This window comes from Cebidichthys violaceus, unplaced genomic scaffold (genome assembly GCF_023349555.1).
Source record: "Cebidichthys violaceus isolate CVI_PGR_0920_01 unplaced genomic scaffold, fCebVio1.0.p SCAF_19, whole genome shotgun sequence".
NCBI classification, from domain to species: domain Eukaryota; kingdom Metazoa; phylum Chordata; class Actinopteri; order Perciformes; family Stichaeidae; genus Cebidichthys; species Cebidichthys violaceus.
In genome coordinates, this window is record NW_027176361.1 from 2,107,117 (window position 1) to 2,135,064 (window position 27,948).

Genomic DNA, 27,948 nt, shown 5'->3' on the forward strand with positions numbered 1-27,948 from the left:
AGTAGAAACCAGTAGACAGACAGTAGACACCAGTAGACAGACAGTAGAAACCAGTAGAGAAAGTAGAAACCAGTAGACATACAGTAGACACCAGTAGACAGACAGTAGATACCAGTAGACATACAGTAGACACCAGTAGACAGACAGTAGATACCAGTAGACATACAGTAGACACCAGTAGACAGACAGTAGACACCAGTAGACATACAGTAGAAACCGGTAGAAACCAGTAGACAGCCATAGATACTAGAAGTAATAGTTCAATAAGTAGTAGTAGCAGTACTGCATGAACAGTATTTGTAGATGCAGTAGTACATGTATAAGTACAGTTATTTTAGCAGTTGCAAAAGTACTGATAGTTTTGATAAAGGTAGTACTCGTGGTAGTAGTAGCAGTGATAGTAGAGTACGGTACTATTATTATAGAATTATCAGGATTAATATTATTACTTCCAATACATTAGTATGAGTAATAATATATGTATAAACAATGATAGTATTTGTAGAGGCACATGAAGTACATGTGTTGTAGTAGTTGCAGTAGTAGAAGTAGTGACTGAAGTTATGATAGAGGTAGTACAAGTATTGGTAGTAGAGTTTAAGAAGAAGTAGTATCAGTAGTAATAGGATACTAGCAACAGTCAGATCAAATATTGCAGTAGCATTGTGTATCTTATATACTGTGTATTTGAGTGCAGTGTCCAGTGTCAGCCTGCAGGGGGAGACAGAGACTACTCTGTAGGAACATAAATACACTTTATCAACATTTTATTATGAACAAACTGTGAGTGAACTCAACAGGAAGTCATCAACAAAAACTTTATTTATACCGTTTTCACACGACAGATCACAAACAACAGCCAACAGTACAAAGAGCCACTGACTATTATACATTCAAGTCTCCTTCATTTCTTAATTTACAATAGTGAAGGTAAAGCAACAGTCTAACATCTTCTGAAGTAAAAATATAGAAAACAATATATACACACACATCTATACAGGCTTCTTTAGCTTATGGGACATTCCTTCATCCTGGAGGAGACATCTATTTCAGTCTAGTGCGTTTATCTGGAAAAATACATAAAACATACAGATTGAGATGGAGTCGAGGAGTACTTTTACTGAAGTACACTTTGAACGTATGACTTGTAACTGAGTGTTTTTAATGAATACTTTTGCAGTGTGGTGACTCACCTTCATCAGCAGCCTCCTCCTCTTCATCGCAAGCTCTGCAACACACACACACACACACACACTTTAATGAGGACCTCATTGAGGGATGGACAGGAAACCACAGACGGGTGATTCGTTCTTACGCGGCCTTGAAGAAGCTCTTCTGGTTCATCATGTGTTCTCTGAAGACGTTGACGGCTTGGAAGACGTCCATGAGACTCTGTCGCTCCTCTATCAGCTCCCTGTAGCTGTGACACAGTCAGAGCAGAAGGTTGAGCTTCATATGTGAAGAGTGGAAGAAGTATTCAGACCCTGAAGCAAAAGTACAACGTCGTGTGTTCAAAGTTCTACTTTAAAGGTTTGTGTTGTTTCTGGCGGCCCCTGTGGACAGAGGCGGTAGTGTTTCTGAGTCCCTTCATTGAAACCTTTACTTTCTCTGCAGTCTAATGAGTATTTTTGATACTCTAAGTACATTTGTTCACTTCAGTGAAATGATGCATGCAGGACTTTTACTTGTCTTGTAGTATTTTCTTCAGGTCTGGTACTACTACTGTGAAATATTGAAATACTTCTTCACCTTAAATCACATTTTAGAGTTAAACCTTCTTCTGGACGTTACGATAGTTACCTGCGTGTCCAGACGACCTCCGTCCGAGTGTCTTCGCTCCACTCCCGGAGGAGGAGGCTGGCTTTGACGGAGGAGGAGGAGAGCAGCTCCCTGGACAGGAAGTGACGGAGGCAGGCCCGGGCCGACAGGGCCACCAGCCAGTAGACCGGATCCTCCAGGACCACCGAGTGGAAGGACTGGAGGGAGTCCTGGAGCCATCGAGGGGGAGGAGAAGCCAGGAGGCTCTGGAGGAGGTGGAGGAGGAGGAGGAGGAGGAGGAGGAAGAAGAGGAAAAGGAAGAGGAGAAGAAAGAAGAGGAGGAAGAGGAGAAAGAGGAAGAGAAGGAGGGGGAGGAGGTTGAAGGAGAAAGAGGGGAAGGAGGGGGAGGAGGATGAAGGAGAAAGAGGGGAAGGAGGAAGAGGAGGAGGAAGAGGAGGTAGAGAAGGAGGAAGAGGAGGAGGAAGAAGAGGAGGTAGAGAAGGAGGAAGAGGAGGAAGAAGAGGAGGTAGAAGAGGAGGCAGAGGAGGAGGAAGAAGAGGAGGTAGAAGAGGAGGCAGAGGAGGAGGAAGAAGAGGAGGTAGAGGAGGAGGAAGAGGAGGAAGAGGAGGAAGAGGAAGAGGAGGAAGAGGAAGAGATTTATTAAAGAGAAACTACAACAGTAGTTTACTAAACAGAGTTTTAGCTGATGGACGATGATGATGTGTCTTATTTGTCTTTTGATGTTTTTGTGTGAAGCTCTTTTGAATAATAAAGATAAACTTGGATGAAGCATTAAACTGTTTATTTTTTAATCATCTGGTAGCTAGTTAGCTAGCCAGCGTGCTAATCCCTCACTGATTTCATGTTCAGTCTATCAAACACAAAGTACACTACATGAGTCCCTGTTGGTCTCACCTGGTTTCTGCTGCTGTACTGTTTCAGTGCGTCCAGCAGCAGTGACGTCACGCCGTCTGCTTCCTGTAACCCGCTCATCAGGACCTGACGTCATCACAACCAGTCACACCCGTTCATGAAGGTTAGTCAACAACACGTACCACAACAAACTAGAAACAACAGTAATATGTGATGTCAATATAACAACAGGAAGACAGGCGTGAGTGCTGACCTGCAGCGTGCTGCCGACCCTGTGCAGGTAGAGCGCCTCCTGCTGCACGAAGCTGTCGTAGCAGCTCCGTGTCAGACGACCGGACCGGAGTCCTCTGAGGACGGAGGACGAGCGGAGGATCTCCTCCGCCACCGAGTCGCTGTGACTCCACACGACGTCAAACAGACTCCAGCCGGGCACCATGCCTGCGAGACAGAGGGCAGGGAGGAAGTCTTCACAAACCTGACCGCAGGAAAACCTACCTCTGAGGTGTAGTGGAGTAAAGAGTACAACATGTACCTCTGAGGTGTAGTACAGTATAAAGTACAACATGTACCTCTGAGGTGTAGTGGAGTAAAGAGTACAACATGTACCTCTGAGGTGTAGTACAGTATAAAGTACAACATGTACCTCTGAGGTGTAGTGGAGTAAAGAGTACAACATGTACCTCTGAGGTGTAGTACGGTATAAAGTACAACATGTACCTCTGAGGTGTAGTACGGTATAAAGTACAACATGTACCTCTGAGGTGTAGTGGAGTAAAGAGTACAACATGTACCTCTGAGGTGTAGTACAGTAAAGAGTACATCATGTACCTCTGAGGTGTAGTACAGTAAAGAGTACATTATGTACCTCTGAGATATTGGAGGAGTATAAAGTATCACCTGGCTCAGCTGGTTTCCTGGAGGAGGAGTGAGCTGAACTGCAGAGGAGACAGAGGTTAAACATCAGCACAGAGGTTGGTCATCAGGACTTTACGTCTCACTACATTCTTACTAAAGTAAAGTAAACAATGATACGCCGTCGCTCACCTGGCTCCAGTGGAGCAGATGTAGAACCTGAGCTCACCACAGGGGGCGCTGTCCAGTTCTCCACCTGAACACAACACACACACGTTACTGTTTTATTCTTAGTTTTTAATAGTATTCAAAGTATTTTGCAATAAAAACAACAATGATTTTAGTTAAATTCAATTCAAAAACTGCCTCCAGAACTGTTAACATACTATAATAATTCATCTATTAACAATAATAATCCATTAATTTCATGTGTTTTCTTTTTCTTATTTACTTTTTGGTGTAATTGCCATGCAAGTCCCGCCCTCTCCGGCCTCTCCCTGCCTCTGATTGGTCCAACCACTGATCCTGAACGGGGAGTCGTCGCTCCAGAACCAAGAGCCATTCTTCAGAGAGGAGTATACAATAATAATAATAATATAAGAGTATACTTCTGTTATTTGTTTTTTTCTAAACATGCAGTACATTGTGAGCTTTGTGACGTAGCACAAATGTCCCTTTATTATTTGTCTTGAGAACATGTATTAAACTGCAACAATTATGTATTGAATGTCTATTGTTATTCTTTTATTTGTTTGGAATTAAATGCAAAAGTATTGGGTTGTATAACCCTTTGTAAGTAAACGGTAACATTCTGGCATATATACCGTAAAATCGCCGTAAAACCCAGTCATCTACTATCACATACTGTAATCCAGTATACGGTAAGATACCGGAAAAGTAAATCACGGTAGCTGCACTGTAAAAATACAGTATGTTTCTGGCGTCCCTGCTGCCAGTAAAATACCGTTATTTTACAGTGAAATTGTTTAGAGTGATATATATATTTATACACATACATACACACACACATATATATATATATACAGATATATATATATATATATAGATATGCATATATATATATATATATATATATATATATATATATATATAAATAAACTGTATACACATATACATACACATATGTACATATACACATATATACATACTATATACGTATATATACACATATATATATACACATATACATACTGTATATATACCTCACATTCTACTGTAGAATACCGTAATTCAATCCCTGGTAACCTCCTGTAGGGTTGAATTACAGTCCTGACTCCACTGGGCTGGGTGCGGGAGAAGATGGTGTTCTTTACTCCCTTCACTGGGGAGACTCTTTCTCTTTCAACAAAAACGTGCGACCTCCCCCGACACCCATGCATCATTACCTGTCTGTTGCGCCACACTAATCCACACTGCCGCCCGGTCGCCCTGAGGTTAACTCCCAATACAAACAGATATAATACACATCAAATACTACCCTCCTCAATCTCTGCACATAGCGACAGCAAACATTCACGGCGCCGTTGTTGGGGGGAACATTATTCCATCACAGGCGTGGTTGTTACATACTCAGAGTTATCGTTGTACCTGTTGTGCTCGGCGTCCACCCAGCCACACTGGAGGGTGTGTGTTTGCAAGCACACGCACAAACTGCCTCTCCTCTGGTGTGTGAAGAGACGCCAGGTGACCTCCTTTCTGAGAGCACATAAGCTAACACACACACACACACACACACACACACACACACACACACGTTACACCATAATGAATATTTATGAATGTTATGAATTAATGAATTAAAATGTGTTTGATTTCACTTTACATCAGCGTTGGTCCAAGAGCTCCAAACAGGGTAGAAAGCAAAGCATTTCTGCCCGAACAGGAGCCACCGAGGTGGGCACAGAGAGGCCTGCTTCGTCCCTACCGACACATTATTCAATCAAAAGTATTTAAACACATAAGTCAGCATGTTCAAGTCTTCCATCTGATTGTTTGTTTTGTTTTTTTTACCTGAAGCTGACAGCGAGGCTGACGTCTCTGTCAGGAGCACAGCAAATAGGAGACGAGCCAACACACACACCATCATCTACCTGTAATACATACACACATGTAGCCTTCATAAACATACAGGAAACACACCGACACACACACACAACACAAACTAAACGTGGGTCGCTGTTAACAAAAGAAACTAAGACGGCTAAAACAGCAGCTTTTAACAAAAGAAAAAACAAGTTGTGAAAGTTTGTATTTTTGCTAGCGATAATGTAGCTGTTTGTAATTAGTTTGTTTCACAGAAAAGATTACGATTGTCTGAGTAAATTATATTTTTGTGTCGATATTCAACAGAATTAATTAAGTCATCCCATAGCAACGGCTAAAATGCATGTTCAACTAAGCTAGTTAGCTAGCTAGCTAGCCTTCCAAATTCACGACTGCATGATTAAACAAATAAATCTCAGGAATAAATATGTATTTGCTGTCCATATTCAACTGTATCGCACAACAATGACAATGATTTTTATGTAAATTTAGTTAATTCATCCCGTAGAAAAGGCTAAATAGCGCCTTTAACTAAGCTGGCTAGCCTTCCAAAATGAAGACTGCGCAAGTAAACAACTAAATCTCAGACAAAAAATATTTATGTGGCCATATGTTTCTGTATCACAAGACAATGACAATGATTTTTTGTGAATTGTAATGAATTTTGTCGCCAATAGCAATGTCTAAAAATCACGGTGAAAGTATACTAAGCTAGTTAGCTAGCTTGATAACCTTCCAACATTAATTCTGTGTGAGTAAACAAATACATCTTATAAAATATTAATATGGCCATATTTTTCCATATCACAAGACAATGACAATGATTTTTTGAGTCATTTTAATTTATTCACCCCGTAGTAATGGCTGAAATGCATGTTTAACTAAGCTAGTTGGCTGGCTAGATATCTCTTATCAACAGACTATACCAATGCTTTTAAAGTCAACATGGGTTCAGCACAACACTTAAGATAAGTCACAAATATTGTGATCATAGTTGATAAAAAGAGAGAAATAGAGAAAGACGTATTTTTTTATAGAGAACAGGAAGTGAGCATCTCAATGGTTCCCTTGACAAAAAGCTAATGGGATTTTTCCATTGGCTTTTTGGATTATTGCAGAAAATAAACTCTGTGTTAAACAAAATGTTTTTGATACTTAAATCTTGCACAAATGAACACAATGAAAGCTAACGATATACAAAAATCTCTTAAGCTGCTTTCCAGGTGTTCGGACCACCATAACCAAACTTTGCCTTGATTTTGATCTCAACTACAAACCTGTAAAAGATTTGAAACACAAGCTTATCTTGACGTGCACTACTGGAAATTCTCGCTTGACCAGAGCTCCTTCTGCACCTTGCAATTTTCAAGCTTGCAGGAACATTTAATTTGGATTACAGTTGTTTACAAAGACAGTGACATGCCAAGCTGGGCATAAACAGTGTAGAGTACTCATGACTGCCTCTGTGGTACTTCCTGCTTCAGTCGGTGTCTCCACCACATTTTGTCATGATGACACACACTCACACTCACACTCTCACTCTCACTCTCACTCACACTCACACTCACACACACACACACACACACACACACACACACACAAAACCAATCAAGTCTGTGGCATTATCCAAATTCCACCCATACAAAATGCAAACTATTGAACCCATAGGCTTTTCCACTCCAGGTGTCTGACAAAAGAACCAGATCACAAATGCAAAATGCCTGCATTGAATCAAACAGGTTAAGTAACTTAAATCACACCCGTTCTGATATACTGATTCCATAAATGTGTGCTAAAACATGAAAACATTTTGTAGTGCTTGCTTACTGTGACAAAGCAAAGTCCAACAGGTTTGAACAGATTCATGCAGGTAGAGGACCAACTACCAGGATCCTATTGAGCAGCAGAGCATCAGTCTGATGGGATTTTTGATTCCCTCTGGCAAATAGTTGCGGTTACTGCTGTGGTATGTATTGTGAAAGGTAAGAACAACAGCAAAGAGAACATTCTCCAACATGGATGTATAAAGAGAACATTCTATAACATGCGTGTATAAAGAGAACGTTCTATAACATACGTGTATAAAGGGAACGTTCTATAACATACATGTATAAAGAGAACGTTCTATAACATACGTGTATAAAGAGAACGTTCTATAACATACGTGTATAAAGAGAACGTTCTATAACATACGTGTATAAAGAAAACGTTCTATAACATACGTGTATAAAGAGAATGTTCTATAACATACGTGTATAAAGAGAACGTTCTAAAACATACGTGTATAAAGAGAATGTTCTATAACATACGTGTATAAAGAGAACGTTCAATAACATGTGTATAAAGAGAATGTTCGATAACATACGTGTATAAAGAGAACTTTCAATAACATGTGTATAAAGAGAACGTTCAAAACATACGTGTATAAAGAGAACGTTCTATAACATACGTGTATAAAGAGAACGTTCTATAACAGATGTGTATAAAGAGAACGTTCTGTAACATACGTGTATAAAGAGAACGTTCTTTAACATACGTGTATAAAGAGAACGTTCTATAACATACGTGTATAAAGAGAACGTTCTATAACATACGTGTTGTCAAGTAGATTTGAGAACCCAGAAGAGCTACCTTAAAGTTAAAAGAATGAAGACGGACTATGAAGATCAGGCCAAAGAACACAGAGCATATATGATTAAAATAAAAGTATAATCTAATTGTCAATGTATGCATTTATGTATTGTGTATTAATATGAAGTGATTGGACAGCTACAGCTGTAATGTGACTATAATAATGGGTCGGTTGGTAGTAAGTACTGGAACGTTTGGTGATCATACTGGGTGTGGTTGTAAACTGCTGCATGAGTCCTATTAAGAATGGGTTAAAAACCATGAGTTTGAGTCAAAAAGAGGAAGTGCTGCTGCATATATCAGGATGTGGTAACGGGTCTCTCTGTCTCTCTTGATGAAATACACAGCATGCTACCCTCAAACATACAAGGAAGTGGGTCCTTCCGGTTCTGATCTGTGTCTCTGAGAGAAGAAGAAATTAAGTAATGTTGTTCCAATTAACCAAATAAGGCATCGGTGTCAAACTCAATGAGATAGAAAGTCATAATTATGAGATACTTGAACGCATAGAAGCAGCGCTTCACAGGTTACCCTACATTTGACGAAATGTGCTTCCATATAAAAGGCATACGATTGTCTCAAAATTAAAGTCTATGCTGCTTTACAGTGACCATAAACTACATCTTGCACAGTTCGTGTTGATTTTGTGACCTGTGGAATGACAGCAGACCGGCGTTTAACTTTGTCAGTTAACTTTCATTTCACACTGTGACGGTGATGGTGAACTATGTAGTTAATCCGTGGTTCACGTGTGTGCCGAACCGTGGGGGGGATCTGTTACACCACTATTATTATTCACGCACTGCAACGTGACGCCTGTGTGCCGACATTAAAACACAGCCGGTGGACAGGAGAGGCATCAGCCCGTGAAGCGGTTTTCTAACAAGCGATCGAGTTGAAAAAGACAAATAATCCCAAAATGTCCACGAAGAGAAAATTGTACGCAGAGTTTGTTTGTGCTTAGAGGAGAAAAACCCGCTCTGTGTTATGAGGCACAATTTACATCGCCATTTTGAAACACGGAGCTAAGTGTGCTAAATTTAGTCTCCAAGAAAAACATAAAAGTGTTCCAGAATTAAAAGGCAGCAACTTGTGTTTGATATTTGTCTTTAAAAGTTTGATCTTTGAGTAACGTTGGGTTCCTTAACCCTACATTAAAAGAATTTAAGTTATAATAACAGAAATGTGCTTAAATCTATTTTTACATTCATATAACTGCATGTACAATATGTTTACACTTGAATGAACAATAATCAAATGCAGAGACGGTTATTGTTCACAATCATTGTTCACAATCATTGTTCACAATCATTGTTTAACAATAATTGTTGAACAATAGTGAACAATGAGAGTCACACCCCTGAAATGAATGCCCCGTTACATCATAATGTGCAACATATTTACCTTCATAATATTAACCGCTTCATGCACGGAACATTTTGAAGGTAACTAGGAACACAAAAGAAAACAAACGTAACTGACTGAAACATAAAACAAGACTAAAGTTGCTCCAAACTAAAAGTGAGTTTATGAGAACCTACCCGTCTGCTCTGTCCACACATTCACCTGAACCTTGGACTGCGGAAGCAGATATGCCCTGGGGGGGGGGGGGGGGGGGGGGCTCTTTACACAGGTGATCGCATACATGGGCGTCACACACACGTGCTGAGTTACCTCTGCAGATATCGTCGTCCAATCACACGCATGGAGAGGATCAGTGACGTTCCACCAGGAACATGTGACATGTGGCTGAACGCTCCGGAACAAATACACTAAAACTATTTTTACAATTAATTAAGGTTTAAAAATGAAGCGTTCAAGCTCAGCGTGCACACTGAATATATATATATATATATATATATATATATATATATATATATATATATATATATATATATAAACAATTAATAAATATATTTATATATATTTTATAACACACTGAACAGATTTGTCTACGTTGTGTTAGATCAGATATTGTACTTGAGTAAAAAGCACCAATGCATTTATGTAAATATACTTATTGAGCGATTTTTTTTAATGTAATATTTTAATCATGAAAACAACCAGTAAATATAAATGTGTGTTGAGTAAAAGCTACAGTATACGCCCCTCCTAAATGTGGTGGAAGAGAAGTATAAAGTATAGCAGTGAGTGTTTCCAGTATGTCCATTAAAGCAGCTTCAGATTATGACGTCTCATTAAAACAACAGGAGCAGAAGAAGAGCTTCAAACCTTTGGGTGTTCAGGTCGTCTGGCTTCTCTGGTTCACTTGAGTCACATTGAGAGCAGGAAGACGTCCGCACACAGTCTGACTACAGACCAGCAGAGCAGGGCTTAGTCATCGGAGGAGGCGGGACGTGTTTCCACGTGTTGCTCAACTCAAAACAGGATCATCTACAAGTCGATTCAGCAGAAATAAAGGTTCAAAGAAACGGCTCAGAGAAGGTTCACCTGGAAATAACTCATTCAAACAGTGTTTCCTCATCTGTCTTTGTCTTCTACTTAAACAATACCTGAGGTACCAGAGAGACGAGGAGGGACGAGGACAGAGGGAGGAGGAGAGAGGACAGAGGACAGAGGGAGGAGGAGAGAGGACAGGAGGACAGAGGGAGGAGAACAGGACAGAGGGAGGAGGAGAGGACAGGAGGACAGAGGGAGGAGGAGGAGGAGAGAGGACAGAGGGAGGAGGAGAGAGGACAGGAGGACAGAGGACAGAGGGAGGAGGAGGAGGAGGAGAGAGGACAGGAGGAGAAGAGGACAGGACAGAGGGAGGAGGAGAGAGGACAGGAGGACAGAGGACAGAGCGAGGAGGAGAGAGGACAGGAGGACAGAGGACAGGACAGAGGGAGGAGGAGAGAGGACAGGAGGACAGAGGACAGAGCAAGGAGGAGAGAGGACAGGAGGACAGAGGGAAGAGGAGAGAGGACAGGAGGACAGTGGACAGAAGGACAGAGGAGAGGAGGATAGACAGAGGAGGAGAGAGGACAGTGACCATGTCCACTTCTTATATACAGTCTATATTTTACTGCAGATTGAGTACTTTTAACATGTTGAATATGACTTGTATTTTGAGTATTTTTACACTGCTGTTGTTCTCCAACCACCACAGAATGGAAACACTCAGATTTACAGCCACAGTGTAATCAATCCCTCATTGCCTCCCTGGAGACACTTACACAAGTCCTCATGTCTGCTCATGATTACATCACTGTGTCAAAAACATTTTTACACGCATGCTTTTAAATGCAAAATAGAAACTCTTTCTGCTCACCCACCTGAGATCAGTCAGAGGGGATCTTCATCATCATCATCATCATCATCATCACCGTCATTTAGCTTTCACTGCCTCTCTGCTACTTCATACAGTTTGTTTTCCATAGGCTGGTGAGGGAGACCTGTTGAAACCACTCATCATGGGAACAAGTTTGACACATTCATACTTCTTGTTGTTAGGTTAAACAATGATGGAGGGACAAAGGGAGTGAGGTAAGGAGGGGGTGTAGGAAAAAAAGAGGTGGAGATCCTGGAGGGAGGGTCTACAGCTGTTGTACATCCTGTTTGTGTGTGTGTGTGTGTGTGTGTGTGTGTGTGTGTGTGTGTGTGTGTGTGTCTTAATCCCCTAGAAAAAGGTCACATAGAAAAGAGTGTCTCTTTCTGACACATCACGACCGAAAAGATCAGTCGAGAGGAGACTGAATGTTGTTGTGAGTGTCGTGCTTTTATTACTGTACACCTTGACGCAAAAAAAAACTAATTGGCGACGACCAAAAACCAAGATGATGCAGCCAACAACCAAAATGGCAATATGGCCATACACACATCGCATTTAGCACTAAAATCACTCAAAATAGCTTATAATGTGTTAAGGGTTCTGACCTGTAGCTCTACATATTCTGGTTCTACGTCCCCGCTCCCCCCCCCCCCTCTCTCTCCTCCACATCCTGGACCCCAAGATCCCTCCAGACCTCATCCACTTCAAACTAACTCTAAACTCAAACAGGTCCTTTCCACCAAACAACTGAACTGAAAGACTCTGGAGGCCGTGATTCTTCACACACTGGAGAAGATCTGCTAAATGTCCTGAAGGTCCTCAAGGTAACGATGCACCTTTCACTCATCCATTCATTCGTCTGTATTTAGAGGATATTATTTGCCTGATGCACATTGTATTAATAAGAATGCAATAAAAACTATAAGAAAACAAAGAAAAGTTTACAAAAAGGTAAAAAAGATAGTATCTTAAGTTAATAAAGATATAATTCAATGTTTTTAGTTGATCTTTATTTAATCAGTGACAGACTAAAAAACTTGAATTTAATTTTGTCGTTCGACCTTTATTCTCTAGACACACACACCTTAAACAAACACCGTCCTGCTGCCCCAAATACTCACTACAGCACCAAAAGTGTATTAATCCGCAGGGGAAAATAGTCCCCAACAAACAAACTCTTTCCTCCTGTTTGAGTAATGAATGCTACTAATGACAGAACACAGCTGTTTTAGGAAATGATTTGGCCTTTTGAAGAAATTAAAGTATATGTGTGTGACTCTGTTTTAATGGTTTAATATCTCAAATATTGTCAGCCTCGTCATTTAACTGCAGGAGAACCACAGGAAGAAGGTTGTTCACCGGGAGAGTTTATTTATTTAAAGTACAATATTCATAACAAATGCGTAGTTGAGATTGGAATGAAGTGTGGTTTCGAGCGAGGGGGGACGGACGTATCGGGGCAGGAAGGACACCTCTTGGCCCTGATTTGGCATTGCGGCTGCTGTGATCCCGTTGATTTCAGTTGGACCTAAAGTCGAGTGACTCGTCTCAACTTGTCTCTCTTTGCTGTGATTGTCTTTATAGATGCAGTCTCCCCTCCGATGTTTCGGGGTGGGTGTGGTCTTGTTATCTTTGGCTCCCTCCACCCTGACGTTCTCCAGCGGTGCCGGCCACGCCTCGTGTCGGGACATGATTCCCGGCCACATCCGCGCTCAACCGCGGGATCCGAAGCGCGTCCACGTCGCCCTGCGCACATCCGCCTCTTCTTACCGACCTGGACAGTTCGTAACAGGTACAAAAATGTAACTCACTGGTTAGTTAACAAACCAGTTAACAACCAGTAAGTTAATTCTACTTGTCGGCACAGTTGATTACAGCTACTAATCTACTGTGTCCTCAGTGACGGTCCGAAGCTCTCGGGACTTTATGGGTTTCCTGCTCCAGGCTCGCAGAGTGGAGGGTCCTGAAGTCGGGGCCAGAACCGGAGCCAGGTCTACGAGCATGGGCCCGGTGGTGGTGGGTGGCTCCTGGACCCTCACGCCGCCCGGCACCCACACCCTGCGCTGCCTCTCGGAAGGCGACACCCTGACGCACTCGGACAAACAGCTGAAGAGAAACCTGTCGTTTGTGTGGAGGGCCCCCGAGGGCCCCATGGGAGACATCAGGTTCTAGTGAGTATGAGTCGAGGTTTGTAAAGCTCAGGGTTTGTTCTTTACAACCAGGACTGCTATCATAACTTGCAGTCAAATATTTATGCAAAAAATACTGGTGAAGGTAAAGTCTATTCAAATGTGAATGTTTGGTTTATTATTTTACAGCTTTTTGCATAATTGCATCATTTTATATTCAGCTACCTCTTTTGTCATTCCAGCATCACAGTGGTGCAGTCTTACTTTGTATACTGGGCAGGTATCGAGTCTGCAGTGGTGCGTGATGGGAGTCGTAGTCCGTGGACTGGGAGTAACATCAGCGTGGTGGATGGAGGGAACTCGGCACTACAGGAAGATGAAGTTACCGCTCTGCCAGGTATGCAAATTGTACAATGCTGAATGTGTGTGCCCCTCTGTTTACCTTCAGTTTCAAGAAGTTGTCTTAATTTAATAGAATTATTTATGTCATAAGTCATAAAATGCAGCAAGGTAAAACACAGACAAGGCCCCCTGCAATGACCGTCTTTCTGTCTCTTTATCCACCATAAGTTCATAAAGCATCAAACAAACAAACGCAGCAGACAGCCAGCCGTGCTACTACCCTCGGACCCCCTACACCAACAATCAGTGGAGCCCAAAGCTACAAACTTCAGGGAACACTAACAGAAGTATCTCGTCCAGTCTTGGATTTAAACCACCTGACCAACCAGGCAGGCAATGAAAGAAAGAACAGCTCTATTATTTTAGGATCTAATCAAAATGCCAGCAAAGGCAGTGAGAATGACACCTATAGAACTTCCGGATCCGTCTCAGGTGAGGCTGAAGAGGCAGGAACTGACACAGGGAGCTCCGAAGACCCCAAAAGCTCTCTTCAGTCGACCAACCATGTTCCTCCCATGGCCTCCTTTTCTCCAGCTGAGGCTGAAGGGGTGGAAACTACTACCAATCTTTTGCCCAACATCACCGGTGCTCTTTTCCTGCTCCACTCCCTTGCTTCCCTCCCGCCTTTGAAGGATGGTGAGATTGAAAGAAACATTAAGGATCCAAAACTGCCCATCGTTCCCGAAACAACATTAAATTCTGAAACTACCACCACAGCTATACCTTCAACCAATCACGGCTTCCACGATGCAAATCCCTCAAGATCCACATATCAGACTCCAAGAGAACCAATTCAGGACCGAACTAGATCAGTAAAGTTTGTGACCCAGACTAGTTCATTGCAGCCCTGGAGGACTAGCGAGTCCCAAATGAGTCTAATCAAGGATGAAAAGGGTCGCCAGTCCGTGTCCCAGCCCCAGAATCCAACCAAACCTCACTCTCAAACTGGTCCAAGCCATACCTTTCCCTTCTCCCAAGAATCTTCATCTATGTCCCGAACCTCTTTATCATTTATTCTCCCATCCAAGACCCCTACCCTTCAGTCCTTTGTCAAGACCCATACAACTCCACCCCTCAGTCAGGCCTACCCTCTATCCCTTCGTGTCTTTCCCATCAAATCCATGATCATTTTACCTCAGCCTGAAAATAGTCCCTCTGGACCCAAAACTCGATCAAGGCAAACCAGTCCACATCAGCCTCGGCTTCAAACAGCTGCACCTCTGAGCAGTCCTCCTCAACCTCAACCTTTGAGCAGTTTTACCCAAGTCTTGCCCCAAACTATCCCAACTCAAACTCAGAGTCAAGCTAGCTATCCCCAGACAGACCAGTCCAAATCTAAAAGACCAGCTGAGGCTTTGAGTATCTCCCCCCTACCATGGTCGCAGCCCCATTCCCAAACCGCTGCCCCCCAGGCACTTACCTTTGGGTGGAAGCAAACTCAATCTTCAGCGACTCCTCGATCCATCAACCCTCCGCCCTTCACATCGAAGCTCAAAACCATGAGCCCGATCTTTGCGTCCATTCCCTCAACCACCCCTTCAGTGTCTACCCCCTTTTCTTCCACCCACACCTTGCTTGCCTCTTCCCTTGGTCCCCCCACCACTCCGCTTTATCCCTCCGGAGGTTCATCCCTGCTATCCGTGCAAATGTCTTTGTCTGCTTCTCCCTCTTCCTCCTCCATGAAGAACCAACCCAAAACAGCTCCAGCCCTTTTTGCGCTCCCATCTCCTTCCCCAATCTCCATTCCCTCTCATTTGCCCCTCGTCCACCCTTCCTCGACTCCCCTTTTGCCATCCTCCTTAACCTCTTCTACCCTACCTCCCTCAAACTCCTCCAACCTTCTATCATTAGCTCCCTTGATTGCCTCAGTCCCTTTATCTACTTCTTCCTCGTCTCCTTTCACCTCCTCCGTATCCATCACAGGTTCAACCGTTTCCTCAACCTCTTTTCCCACCATCTCTCCAGCCCTCTCCTCCTCAAGTGCCTCATCAACCTCTTCCATTTCTTCTCCCCCTTCATCTCCTTCTTCTTCCTCATCCATCTCTACTTCTACCCCAACGTCGTCCTCCTCAAACTTGTCTGCCACCTCTTCTTTGTCGTCCTCCCAGTCTACCTCCCCTCACCCAGAACCCTCTCCAGCTCCCCGTCGATCTCTCTACAACCCTCTCACATCTTCCACCACCTCCTCCCCTGTGCCTTCAAAACAACCCACCCTAGGTCAGAGGTTGCCAATCCAGAACCACATTGAATCATCTGATCCTGAGTCCAACCTCAATCTACCAACACCAAGAACAGTGGTTCACCCAAACCCCGAACGCCATCCAAACCTCGACCCGAACTTCGACCTAAATCTTGGCCCCGAGTTGAAACCAAACCTTCCCAAAACCGGCACTAAACCCAAACCTCCCTCCAACCCCCCCGGTCCTCCAGACAAGGAGGGGAAGTATCCAGACATTAACCCCAGACACAGTGCGTGGGAGCTGGGCATGCTGCTGGGCTGCTCGGCGGGCTTGGGCATGGTGCTGGTGGTCGGGGTGAGGTACATGTGCCGCCAGGCCTGCGGCAAACAAACAGAGGTGACGCTGAACGACAGGGAGACGGAGTACGGGAGAGGAGAGAGAGGGCTGCTCCACGTCCAGGAGTGTGGAGATCTGGTCCGAGTCCGGAGAATCAGAGAGAACAGTTTTGTGCTCCTGGCAGAGTATGATGTCCTGGCCTCACCTGGAGACTGAAGGCCGCCTACAGAGATAGTTTAAGGTACTCACATATTTCTTGAGGGCAGAAATAATCCCACTGGGTAAGGCGTCCTTAGCAACATTATATTCAACTAAGTAGCGTAGCATTCTGTTACTAACTGAAAAATACCAATTTATCTTGATTAATGGTAGCTAGCTAGCTAGCCTCGCGTGAATTTCCGATTAGCTGCTAAGCCAAGCTAGTTTACAGCATTCTGTTTTGACCAAACATTCATGTTTGACCAAAATAATGGTCAAACATGAGTGAAACAAGGTTTTTAAAAATGTTATTTTTACCCCAATAGCATTGGCGATGTTTGTCAGTCCGTCTGTCGTCGTGGTCCAGAAAGAGATATCTGAACAGCTTCGGGCCAGATTGCCTGAGAGTTCGTCAGCATTTGTTAAGCATCAAGTTAAAATGTTTGCTTGCAACAAATGTTTGATGGCTAACAACATATCTGAAGAATTACTTGGCAGATCATGAAATTAGCCGTGGATATTCATGATCCTCAGAGGATGAATCATAGTTGGTGACGATTTAGGCTAAGCTTTCGTCTCCCACCCCCATTCATGCTCTCTGGGAGATGAACCCTTTTTCTGATTTAGACTCCATGAGTTTTTGACCAAAATATTAACTTTGGGACATAATTTGAGACTTTTAGCTGCACCACCGAAGCTGTAAATATAAAACAATTAACATGTAGTTTGTTCCACCCACTTCCATATTGTGGAGTGTATAACTGTAGCCTCAAGGGGCCATTAGCAAGTTAGCAGGAGTTTTTCCCAAAATAGCTAACTCATGCTCAAGAAAATGTTCTTGGCTTAGCGTTGTGTCCTCTCAAGATTTTCTGCCTCCAACATGTTTAGAGAATTAAAGCAACAATCTGCTTCCTGACAGAAAGTAGGATATTTAAAGACAAGGCTAGAATGACATTCACCATTCAGTGGACACTTGTTTGTTTGTTTTCTAGCATGCATCAGAAAGATGAATAGAAACTGTTGGTTTCTGCAAATCCAGCTCTGTAGTTGTGAAATTAGATAATGTATTTGTAAAAAAGCAGGATTTGTATGCATAATAAAGTATATTTTCAGTATTATACATTGTGTTTTTCTTGATTTTTGCTCTTGTATCATGAGGGTTTTATGGACAGTAGTGCTGGTTGCTGAGTCATTTCATAACACTTTTTTGTGTCAGAAGGCCTCTCGGCTCTGTTGGCAGGACTTTCACAGTATTATTTTATCATTACTTCATCCAAACAAGGTGACAGAAGAGCCATCTGTCCAAAAACCATGGGTCAGTGAAACTAATGAGCTGCAAATAATTCCCAGAGTGTTTTCTTTTCCTCATTTGATTAGACAAACATACAGATTTTCTGTATCTAAACTGGCCCTAAGGAGGAATATAACGGGGAGTTAAGACTTAAAGAGAAAGTCCGATAGACAAATTCTCTGTAATCTCTGGAGGTCCGGATTAAAATCTGGTTTTCCAACTCGTTTTAGGAGTGTGTGATGATAAAGTCAACTAATACCTGGCCCTTTTACCAGCATGAAGACGTAGAACAAAACATGATTTAAAACTTCACCATCCAGTACATATAATATTGATATAAGGTGCAGAAACACTCCTTTTAAATACATGTATAGACACAGAGACATTCAAATAAAGAAGCTGCACCGAGTCCAGGAAGTTTAATTTTTTTTAAAGTTTGTAGGTTTATTTCTGAATACTTGTTTATGTAAACAAGTGGAAGGCCTTTACATACCTTGCTCAATATCTTTCTTTCCAAAATATACTACTAGTAAAACAATCACATTGTAAACAGACGGATGCTGTGAAATGTGTCAGTAAAGGGTTACTTTCAATTATCGCAACTTCATCGTCGTCATCGTAGCTCAAAGGTTTCGGTCGCTTAGTAATGGCATAGTGCCACAGTAGCGTAAGCCACTCAAGCCTGAATTTAGAGGATCTGTAAAACCCTGGTTCAATTAAAACCGTTAACGTCCAAGGCCAACGTTTTTAAAAATTATTTATTTTCCAAATATCTACACCTGGTTAAAGTAGCTAAATAAGAGATATTTCTTTCAGCCCAACCTCCGCACCCTTACAATCCATTTTGCCACAAAAAGAACACCCTACTTCCTCCATTGACACTGAACGTAAACAATAGAAGTACTAGTAGAAGTTAGTAGAAGTGCTAATGCTATCAAGTACTACAACATAAACACAATCAGGTGTTCACGGAGCTGTGGACCTCCAAATATGTCAATCAGAAGGTCCCGCAGAAATCAGAATTGACATAAAAACACCAGAGGGTTGTAAGGCTTGGTAGTGACACCAGCGAATAATTAACAGAAATACTGCCTAAGTGCCCCTGAGCAAAGCCCTTGTGTTGTACATTTTCCACACGTTAATGTCCGTTTGGTCGCATCACAAAGCTAACATTGACTAAAAATGCTGTCATCCTTGTTTGAATGGATGTCACGTGTTGCAGCTCTGGTTCTGATTGGTTTTGATGATGATACATTCACTGTCATCTCTCTGAATGGGATAAATGGCTTGTGGCGAGTCCACCACTTTGGTCCAGACTGAAATATCTCAACAGCTGTTTGGTGGATCGCCATGAGATTTGGTCCAAACATTCATGGTGCCCAGATGATGAAGCCTGATTACTTTAGTGGTCCCCTGAACTTTCTTCTAGCGCCACCAATGGGTCACGGTTTGTACTTCGTTCAGACGAACATGGTCGTCAATATCTCAACTATTGGATGGATTGCTATGACATTTGGTTCAGACATTCATGTTCCCCTGAGGATGCACTCTAATAACTTTTGTGGTCCTCTGACTTTTCATCTAGCTCCATCATCTGGTCAAAATTTGTATTCAATACTTTGTTTTATGACATTCATAAGAGCCTCAGCTGTACTTTGTGTATCGTGCTGAATACCATGCTAACTCAAAGATGGTGATCGTGGTTATACCAGCTAAACATTAGCATGTTAGCATGGTCATTATGAGATTTTGGTCGGTGAGCAATATGACAATGGAAAAGTGACGTGACTCCAAACACATCACTCAAGATAGAATACGGTATCATCTGCGTAGAAACGTATGTGGACCGATAACCGTTAGTCTCCTGCCTCCTTATTGGTCCGAAGTTAAAAATGCCCTTTTAGACCAAATATTTCGTCAGAATACGAGGCTCACGACAAAATATGTGAACAGCAGTTTGATCAAGACAAACGCAAAAACAAAAACAGACAGTAAAGTGTGAATCATTTCTCAAAAGAGAATCTAAAGAGATCCAGAAATGATCATTATATTTTGACGGTTAAACTAGATTCCCTACCTCGCTTCACTATTTGGATAGATCATTTGTTAAGTCAGCATCACTCCCTCACCACAGGACTGCTTCTTGTCAACAAACAAACAAACAACAAGCGTGATATTTTAGAAAGAATCAGAAACTGACGTTGTTCTTATTCTGTACATTAAAACTCCAGCATTAGTTTGTTTCTATCAAGTCATAAATGTAAGTCATGTCCTCATTTTCTGGCAGTGACAGCTCGGACAAAGAGAGTAGAAAACAAAATAGAAAAACAGAATGGTCCCAGTAACTCCGCCCCTTCCTGTTCCTGCTGGGAGGGTCTGTTGTTCAAACCAAACGCTCCCATTGTCTTTGAAAAAAGAGCAGACATCCTCTTTTTTTGCAGGCGTTTCATATAAAAATAAAAGTTATTATTTTCTTTTAAATATAAAAGAATATATGGAAATATGAAATATACGTTTTTTGTTGTCATAGAAACTGAGAATATCGAGGCGACCGGTGCACGGCGTCCCCCTCCGCCGCACTGAGGTCTCTGTTGATTGTTTGTGATAAGGCACGTTTCACTGTATCCCTCCGCCGAGGTCAAAACGCTCATCTTCATCTTCACCATCCTCAGACGGGCTGAAGAGTTGACAGCTTCACCGCCTGAACAGAGAGAAGAAGAGATGCAGAGAGTGAGACACTCAGATGAACCGGAGGGAGGGAGAGAAGGAGAGAGGGAGGAAGAGAGGGAGGGAGGAAGAGAGGGAGAAATAGAAGAGAGAGGGAGGAAGAGAAGGAGAGAGGGAGGAAGAGAAGGAGGGCAGAAGAGAAGGAGAAAGGGAGGAAGAGAAGGAGGGAGAAAGAGAGGAAAGAAGAGAGGGAGGGAGGAAGAAAAAGAGATAAAGTTCCACTGTGGTAAATTGTGATGATTTTAAAGTGTATGTGAATTCTTCAGAACAGAAAGAAAGATGTCGGTTTCCTCCAGTGAATTATTTCACTTCCTGTTTCACAATAAATCATAAAGGTTCTGTTAGAGAACAGTCAACTGTACCAGTTTCATTTGACTGTTCTCTGTCTACATATATATTACATCTCGACCATCATGAAACAACAAACACTCTGCATGGTAGTGAGATGAAACAGAGCTGAAACCATCCGTCAGCTATTCTACCAACCAACCACTAGAACTAAAGAGCAACAAGGATTCACCGAGTCAGTCATAAACAAACTCCATGTTGTTCACATTTACAGTCATTATCCACCACCACCACCTACAGGAACAACTCACCCTGAAATGAACATTTGGATCACTCACCGTGTGAAAACTTCATTAAAAGTGTCATTTATCGTCTACTTTACAAACACTAATCTTTAAAGATTCAAAACTACAATCTACAAGAGTCCGAATTGTTTTAAAAAGATGCATTTGTGAAGCAGTGAGCAGACTTTGTTCTCAGAGTCAGTGATCCAAACGGTGGTTCAGGGTGGAGCGTGATCAGAGAGGAAGCGCTCCAGCAGAGGGAGACAGAGAGTTAAACACACGGTGACCGGGAGAGAGAGAAGAACTGCAGCAGCTCTGAAAGGAGTCTACTCACTCAGCAGGGTTGGAATGCGGCCCTATCTCAACAACACACTAGACTGCAGGAGAGGAGACAAGGTGAGGGGGTTAGTGTTGGAATGCAGCCCGCTGCCTCGGACCAGAGCAGAGAGTAGCGTAGTGTGCGAGTGTGTGTGTGTGTGTGTGTGTGTGTGTGTGTGTGTACCTTCTGCCGGCTGGTCACATCCAGCTCCGGATGGTCGGCACGAGGACGGAGCCGAGGAGGATCTGAGACGGATGGTAGATGAGCAGAGGAACCGAGATCAGAGAGAGATGCTCATAGCCCTCAAACACTATCTTCAACATCGGGATACCTGGAGGGAGGGGGGGGGGAGGGAGGGGGGGGGGGGGGAGGGGAGGGGAGAGAGAGAGAGAGAAAGGAAGGGAGGAAGAGAGAACATGTTTTCATGATTAACCTCAGAATCAAAGTAGAAATCTTCACCTCATTAATGTGAAGCGATGAAACAAACTTCTTCTTCTCTTGAATCTATTTTATGATCCTGTTTACTCCTCATGTTAGAACATATTAAAACATGTTAGAACACTTTCTGGTTTACTCATCAGAGAGTAAACCAGAACCAGAGATGTTGTGTGTTTTACTGTGTAAAATCTGATGCCTACATTACCCACAATGCAACGTGACCACAGACAGTGTAGCCACAGGTTAAAGGTAAATCTAGTAGCGGATATCGCGTGTGTGTGTGTGTGTGTGTGTGTGTGTGTGTGTGTGTGTGTGTACCCAGAGTGAGAGACTTGTGTGTGGAGCAGAACACGATGGCCACAGTGTCTGCAGGACTGAATCCTGAGCCCGACCTGTGGACACAAACAGGAAGTTAAAGACTCTGACTCTGACTCACTTCCTGTTCTCACTGAGCTCATCTTTAATCAGTGAGTCGGCTCCACTGCAACAAGACATGAAGAGACTGAAGCTATGAAACAGAGAGGAGGAGGAGGAGGAGAGGATGGATAAGAGGAGGAGGAAGAGGAAGAGGATGGATAAGAGGAGGAGGAGGAGGAGGAGGAAGAAGAGGAAGAGGAAGAGGAGAGGAGGAGGAGGAGATGGATAAGAGGAGGAGGAGAGGATGGATAAGAGGAGGAGGAAGATGAGGAGGAGAGGATAGAGGAGGAGGAAGAGGAGAGGATGGATAAGAGGAGGAGGAGAGAATGGATAAGAGGAGGAGGAGGAGGAGGAGAGGATGACAGGAGAAGGAAGAGGAGGAGGAAAGGATGGATAAGAGGAGGATGAGGAGAGGAGGAGGAGGAGAGGATAGAGGAGAGGATGGATAAGAGGAGGAGGAAATGGAAGAGGAGGATGAGGAGGAGGAGGATGGATAAGAGGAGGAGGAGGAGGATAGATAAGAGGAGGAGGAGGAGGAGGAGGAGGAGGAGGAAGATGAGAGGATGGATAAGAGGAGGAGGATGGATGACAGGAGAAGGAAGAGGAGGAGGAGGAGAGGATGGAGGAGGAGGAGGAGGAGGAGAGGAGGGAGGATGAGGAGAAGAGGATGGAGGATGAGGAGGAGGAGGAGGGGATGACAGGAGAAGGAAGAGGATGGATAAGAGGAGGATGAGGAGAGGGTGGAGGACAAGGAGGAAAGGATGGATAACAGGAGGAGGAGAGGAGGAGGAGGAGGAGGAGGAGATGAAGGAGATGTAGGAGGAAAAAGAGGATGGATAACAGGAGAAGGAAGAGGAGGAGGAAAGGATGGATAAGAGGAGGAAGAGGAGAGGATGGAGGAGGAGGGGTGGCTGAAGGATGAAGGAGGAGGATGAAGGAGACTCACCTGGTAGAAAAGGCAAACGTGAGCAGCATGAAGCTGAGCTGGATGAAGAAAACTGAAACAACAAAGAAACAACTTTTAATGTTTTAATGTTCTCAGATGTTAAATGATGTTTCTTTAAATGGAGACAGACAGACAGACATGGAAACATGGAGACAGACAGACAGAGACACAGAGGGACAAACAGAGAGAGAGAGAGAGAGAGAGAGAGAGAGAGAGAGAGACACAGAGAGACAGACAGACAGACAGACAGACAGAGGAAGAGACAGAGAGACAGACAGACAGAGAGATAGACAGACAGAGAGACAGACAGACAGAGAGATAGACAGAGAGACAGACAGACAGAGGGAGAGACAGAGGGAGAGACAGAGAGACAGACAGTACTGACTGATGAGGACGACCAGCAGCAGGCTGGTGGGGTCCAGCTCTATGTTGGGGTTGCTGAAGGTGTCACAGAAGGTGGTGTAGATGATCATGAGGAGGACGGCGCTGCTGACGGCGCCGAACGGAAGCTTTCTCCGCTCCAGACGTTCCCTGAAGAAACCTCGACACACCTGCACAAAACAAAACACTCACACTCACACAACACTCAAGAAGAATATTTAAACCATGTTCTGTTTGAAAACAAGTTTCCTACCTGACCCAGGATCAGAGGGACCACCACCGTCATGAAGAGCTGAGAGAAGATGGAGGAGAAGGGAACGGAGGACGAGGAGCCGAGCTGGAGGAGGAGGAGACAAAACGTTATTCATCTGGACATACTAAGATGGTGACGGACAAAAACCAAGATGGGGACAGACAAAAACCAAGATGGCCGACGGCGTAAAACCACGATGGCGCAACCAAAAAACCACAACGGCGACTGACAAAAACAAAGATGGCGACGGACAAAGACCAAGATGGTGATGGACAAAAACCAAGATGGTGATGGACAAAGACCAAGATGGTGATGGACAAAAACCAAGATGGTGATGGACAAAGACCAAGATGGTGATGGACAAAAACCAAGATGGTGATGGACAAAGACCAAGATGGTGATGGACAAAGACCAAGATGGTGATGGACAAAAACCAAGATGGTGATGGACAAAGACCAAGATGGTGATGGACAAAAACCAAGATGGTGATGGACAAAAACCAAGATGGTGATGGACAAAGACCAAGATGGTGATGGACAAAAACCAAGATGGTGATGGACAAAAACCAAGATGGTGATGGACAAAAACCAAGATGGTGATGGACAAAGACCAAGATGGTGATGGACAAAAACCACGAGTGCATAACAAGTGCCTTAAAAACAACTATAAACTATATATATATATATATATATATATATATATATGTTTAGATTAAACAGAAGAAATAAAACATGTCAATCAATGGTCTTTAGCGCTAGGCTAGCTGTTTCCCCTTGTTGCCAGTCTTTATGCTAAGCTAAGCTAACAGCCTCCTGGTTGCAGCTTCTCATACAGACAGGAGAGCCTTGAGAGCCGAGTGGTTCCAGCGTAACGTCCTGGTCTGACTCTGGTCTTTTTCTCTTCCCCTCATTTCTACACTGTCAGATAAAAAGGTGAAAAGACATCATCTAGAATCAACAGGAGGGTGGTGTCTTCTACTCCTCCTCCTCCTCCTCCTCCTCCTCCTCCTCCTCCTCCTCCTCCTCCTCAGGTGTGACTTACAAACAGCAGCAGCAGCACTGGAGTCACTACGATTCCCTGCAGGACAGAAAGACATTATTATTGATATTATGATTATTGATATTATGACTAGGATGCTTCTTAAAGCTCATGATTTCTCACCAGGAAGCTTCCAAACGCTGAGTTGAAGATGGCAGCAGCCTAGAGGAACACACACACACACACACACACACACACACACACACACACACACACACACACACACACACACACACACACGTTACCTTTCAATGTTACACCACCTGTAGGATAATGACCTCCTAACGTCGGTGTGTTTTACCTCGTTTCCTCCGACAGCCTTGGTGAGAATAACCGCCGAAGAGACCGGAGGGGGCATGCAGCTCACCGTCTGTAAGCTAGGCAACCACGGCAACGGGAGGAAGAGGAGGAAGAGGAAGAAAGAGAAGAATCTTCATCATCTGTTTCTAATGGTAGGAATATTTATCTTTCTTCTACCGCCTTCCTTCAAAAGGTCAACGGTCAGGGGGCTTTCGGGTCAGGCTAAGGATGAATTGAGCTGAATATATTGAAGGACAAAAACCAAGATGGCGACGGCCAAAAGCCAAGATGGCCGACGGACAAAAACCAAGATGGCGACGGCCAAAAACCAAGATGGCGACGGCCAAAAGCCAAGATGGCGACGGACAAAAACCAAGATGGCGACGGACAAAAACCAAGATGGCTACGGACAAAAACCAAGATGGCTACGGACAAAAACCAAGATGGCGACGGACAAAAACCAAGATGGCGACGGACAAAAACCAAGATGGCGACGGACAAAAACCAAGATGGCGACGGCCAAAAACCAAGATGGCGACGGACAAAAACCAAGATGGCGACGGACAAAAACCAAGATGGTGACGGACAAAAACCAAGATGGCGATGGCCAAAAACCAAGATGGCGACGGACAAAAACCAAGATGGCGACGGACAAAAACCAAGATGGCGATGGCCAAAAACCAAGATGGCGACGGACAAAAACCAAGATGGCGACAGACAAAAACCAAGATGGTGGCAGCCTAAATGCAGAACTCGAGGCTTCAAAACCGATATGTGACGTCACGATGACTCCGTCCACTTATTATTAACAGTCTACGCTTGACAGCCAGCAGAAAAACTCCCAATCTCATATTTAGAACCGTTACAATGTTTAATTTCTTAATTTCTTTTACGAATATATTAAATCACTGGAGACTTACGGTTACTTTTACAGCACAGACGACATCCCTGAGGTTCTCTCTTCAAACCTAAATCTAACCTGAGCCTTGAAACAGATCTATGACGGTCCTCATGAAGATAGATGAATAAGTAACACACACACACACACACACACACACACACACACACACACACACACACACACACACACACACACACACACACACACACACACACACACACACACACACACACACACACACCGTAGCAGCAGTGAATGAGGGTCTTTGTGTCTGCACATAACCTTCAGGTACAGTCTGAACAAAGTACTGCATTCACACACACACACACACACACACACACACACACACACACACACACACACACACACACACACACACACACACACACACACACACACACACACACACACACTACCCTCTGAGCAGCCATTGGTCGATGGCGGTGAGTGTGAGCACTTTGAGCAGCAGCCAGACGACCAGAGGGAAGAAGACGAGGGTGAAGGTCTGGACGAAGAGGTGCAGACGGACGTGAAGCAGCGCGCTGGTCAGCTCCTGCAGACGCAGAAGAAGAAGAAGAAGAAGAAGAACACTCATCACCTGCTTCCATCTTTAAAGTTAAAGTTTCTTCACGGTGACGTTTCGGGGTCTCTCACCTCTGTTTTCAGCGACAGGCCGCTGTTGAAGAAGATGAGGGAGACGGCAGCGTAGGCGATGGTGATCTCTGGTTTCAACGGCCCTGAGAGAGAAAACACACGTGTATCAACCACTACTGACTGTTGATGACATGAATGTGCTACCAGGGCTCTAATCTGTTCATTCACATCGTTTATTCCACACAAACAAAAATGGTGCATTTCAATTACATGGCAAGAAAACTTTAAAATGAAAAATAAAATCCCATAAAAAAAGGAAAAACTCCTAAAACTTTTGTGCTAAAATATGATTTTTTTTCTAAACGTGTTTGTTATAATAATATAGTGCAATGAACAACACATGTTTTAATCACATTATTTATTGATTTATCTGTAATAAAAATAAAATAAAAATCAGCAACTGGAGTTTACGAGGAGCACCTGAACGCAGCACGGTGGTCTAAACTACTGCACAGATACAGAAGGTGAGACCTCTTATCTAGACTCTCTACTATCAGGTGAACAGCTACCGGTGGGTCACACCTGAGCGCCTCCAGTTCAAACAATCTAAGGATAGAACCGTGCACGCGCACACGCGGGAGCGCGGGTGATTGACAACCGAGTGTGTGTGTGTGTGTGTGTGTTGACATTCATGCTGAATGCAACGTGTCACTAGTGCCAGGTGAGGAGGGAGGAAACACACGCACACGCACACACGCACACCCTTAATACACGTTGTACGATCTTGTACTTAAAGAACCAGACTCCATTTAGAAAATGTCTAAATTAAGCGCTACATCCGTTTCCAACCCTTATAACCAATAGTTTTACAGTTAATTTGTATCTTAACATAATCTACACAACCCCACCTTTCTATCGGCGTACATCTTGTACACGTAATAACACGTATTTGAGTAGAAATACAACTATTTGCATCACTTCTCTGGTGATTCTTGTGCTGACGTCCTGGGGGCGATGGGCGAAACTAAAGTTCACACAGAAGTCTAAAAGTAGTCATTTTGTTTAAAAGTAAAATGC

At 43.4% G+C, this 27,948-nt stretch overlaps 3 protein-coding genes across 6 annotated transcripts in view; 1 reads left to right on the forward strand and 2 right to left on the reverse strand.

The window, feature by feature from the left end:
* Nucleotides 1-801: 801 nt before the first annotated feature.
* On the reverse strand, nucleotides 802-10,489 carry LOC137874485 (uncharacterized). 2 transcript variants are annotated; one of them, XM_068713177.1, is made up of 13 exons: nucleotides 10,411-10,489; nucleotides 5,515-5,594; nucleotides 5,327-5,424; nucleotides 5,092-5,214; nucleotides 3,935-4,046; nucleotides 3,676-3,739; nucleotides 3,529-3,566; nucleotides 2,885-3,069; nucleotides 2,674-2,757; nucleotides 1,801-2,024; nucleotides 1,316-1,420; nucleotides 1,194-1,228; nucleotides 802-1,067 (listed from the first exon to the last, which is right to left on the reverse strand). In XM_068713177.1, the coding sequence occupies exons 2-13, from the start codon at nucleotides 5,588-5,590 to the stop codon at nucleotides 1,045-1,047; spliced, it is 1,167 nt and encodes a 388-aa protein (XP_068569278.1). In that variant the 5' UTR covers nucleotides 5,591-5,594; nucleotides 10,411-10,489; the 3' UTR covers nucleotides 802-1,044. The 2 variants fall into 2 exon arrangements, with proteins under 2 accessions (XP_068569278.1, XP_068569279.1); XM_068713178.1 differs by lacking the exon at nucleotides 10,411-10,489 and adding an exon at nucleotides 9,716-9,774 and having other exon boundaries at nucleotides 5,515-5,590.
* Nucleotides 10,490-13,033: 2,544 nt separating this feature from the next.
* On the forward strand, nucleotides 13,034-17,200 carry LOC137874812 (reelin domain-containing protein 1-like). The gene is made up of 5 exons (XM_068713780.1): nucleotides 13,034-13,241; nucleotides 13,350-13,620; nucleotides 13,821-13,975; nucleotides 14,413-14,616; nucleotides 15,946-17,200. Exons 1-5 carry the CDS (start codon nucleotides 13,034-13,036, stop codon nucleotides 16,710-16,712), a joined length of 1,605 nt encoding a protein of 534 aa, XP_068569881.1. The 3' UTR covers nucleotides 16,713-17,200.
* A 1,189-nt stretch (nucleotides 17,201-18,389) lies between these two features.
* Nucleotides 18,390-27,948, reverse strand: part of slc10a7 (solute carrier family 10 member 7) — a 9,991-nt gene continuing 432 nt past the window's right edge. Inside the window, exons 2-13 of one of the 3 annotated variants that reach the window (XR_011103314.1) lie at nucleotides 26,932-27,014; nucleotides 26,694-26,830; nucleotides 25,378-25,453; nucleotides 25,200-25,238; nucleotides 25,080-25,115; nucleotides 24,039-24,122; nucleotides 23,790-23,955; nucleotides 23,405-23,456; nucleotides 22,360-22,433; nucleotides 21,787-21,934; nucleotides 21,619-21,661; nucleotides 18,390-20,686 (exon numbers count right to left, since the gene is read on the reverse strand). Coding sequence is in view for 2 of the 3 variants with exons in the window: in XM_068713180.1 (XP_068569281.1) it covers nucleotides 21,801-21,934; nucleotides 22,360-22,433; nucleotides 23,405-23,456; nucleotides 23,790-23,955; nucleotides 24,039-24,122; nucleotides 25,080-25,115; nucleotides 25,200-25,238; nucleotides 25,378-25,453; nucleotides 26,694-26,830; nucleotides 26,932-27,014 (881 nt within the window). In the remaining variant the exon portion in view is untranslated. Of the gene's footprint in view, nucleotides 20,687-21,618; nucleotides 21,662-21,786; nucleotides 21,935-22,359; nucleotides 22,434-23,404; nucleotides 23,457-23,789; nucleotides 23,956-24,038; nucleotides 24,123-25,079; nucleotides 25,116-25,199; nucleotides 25,239-25,377; nucleotides 25,454-26,056; nucleotides 26,374-26,693; nucleotides 26,831-26,931; nucleotides 27,015-27,948 lie in introns of those variants that run through there. The other 2 variants (XM_068713180.1, XM_068713181.1) reach the window with 2 other exon arrangements.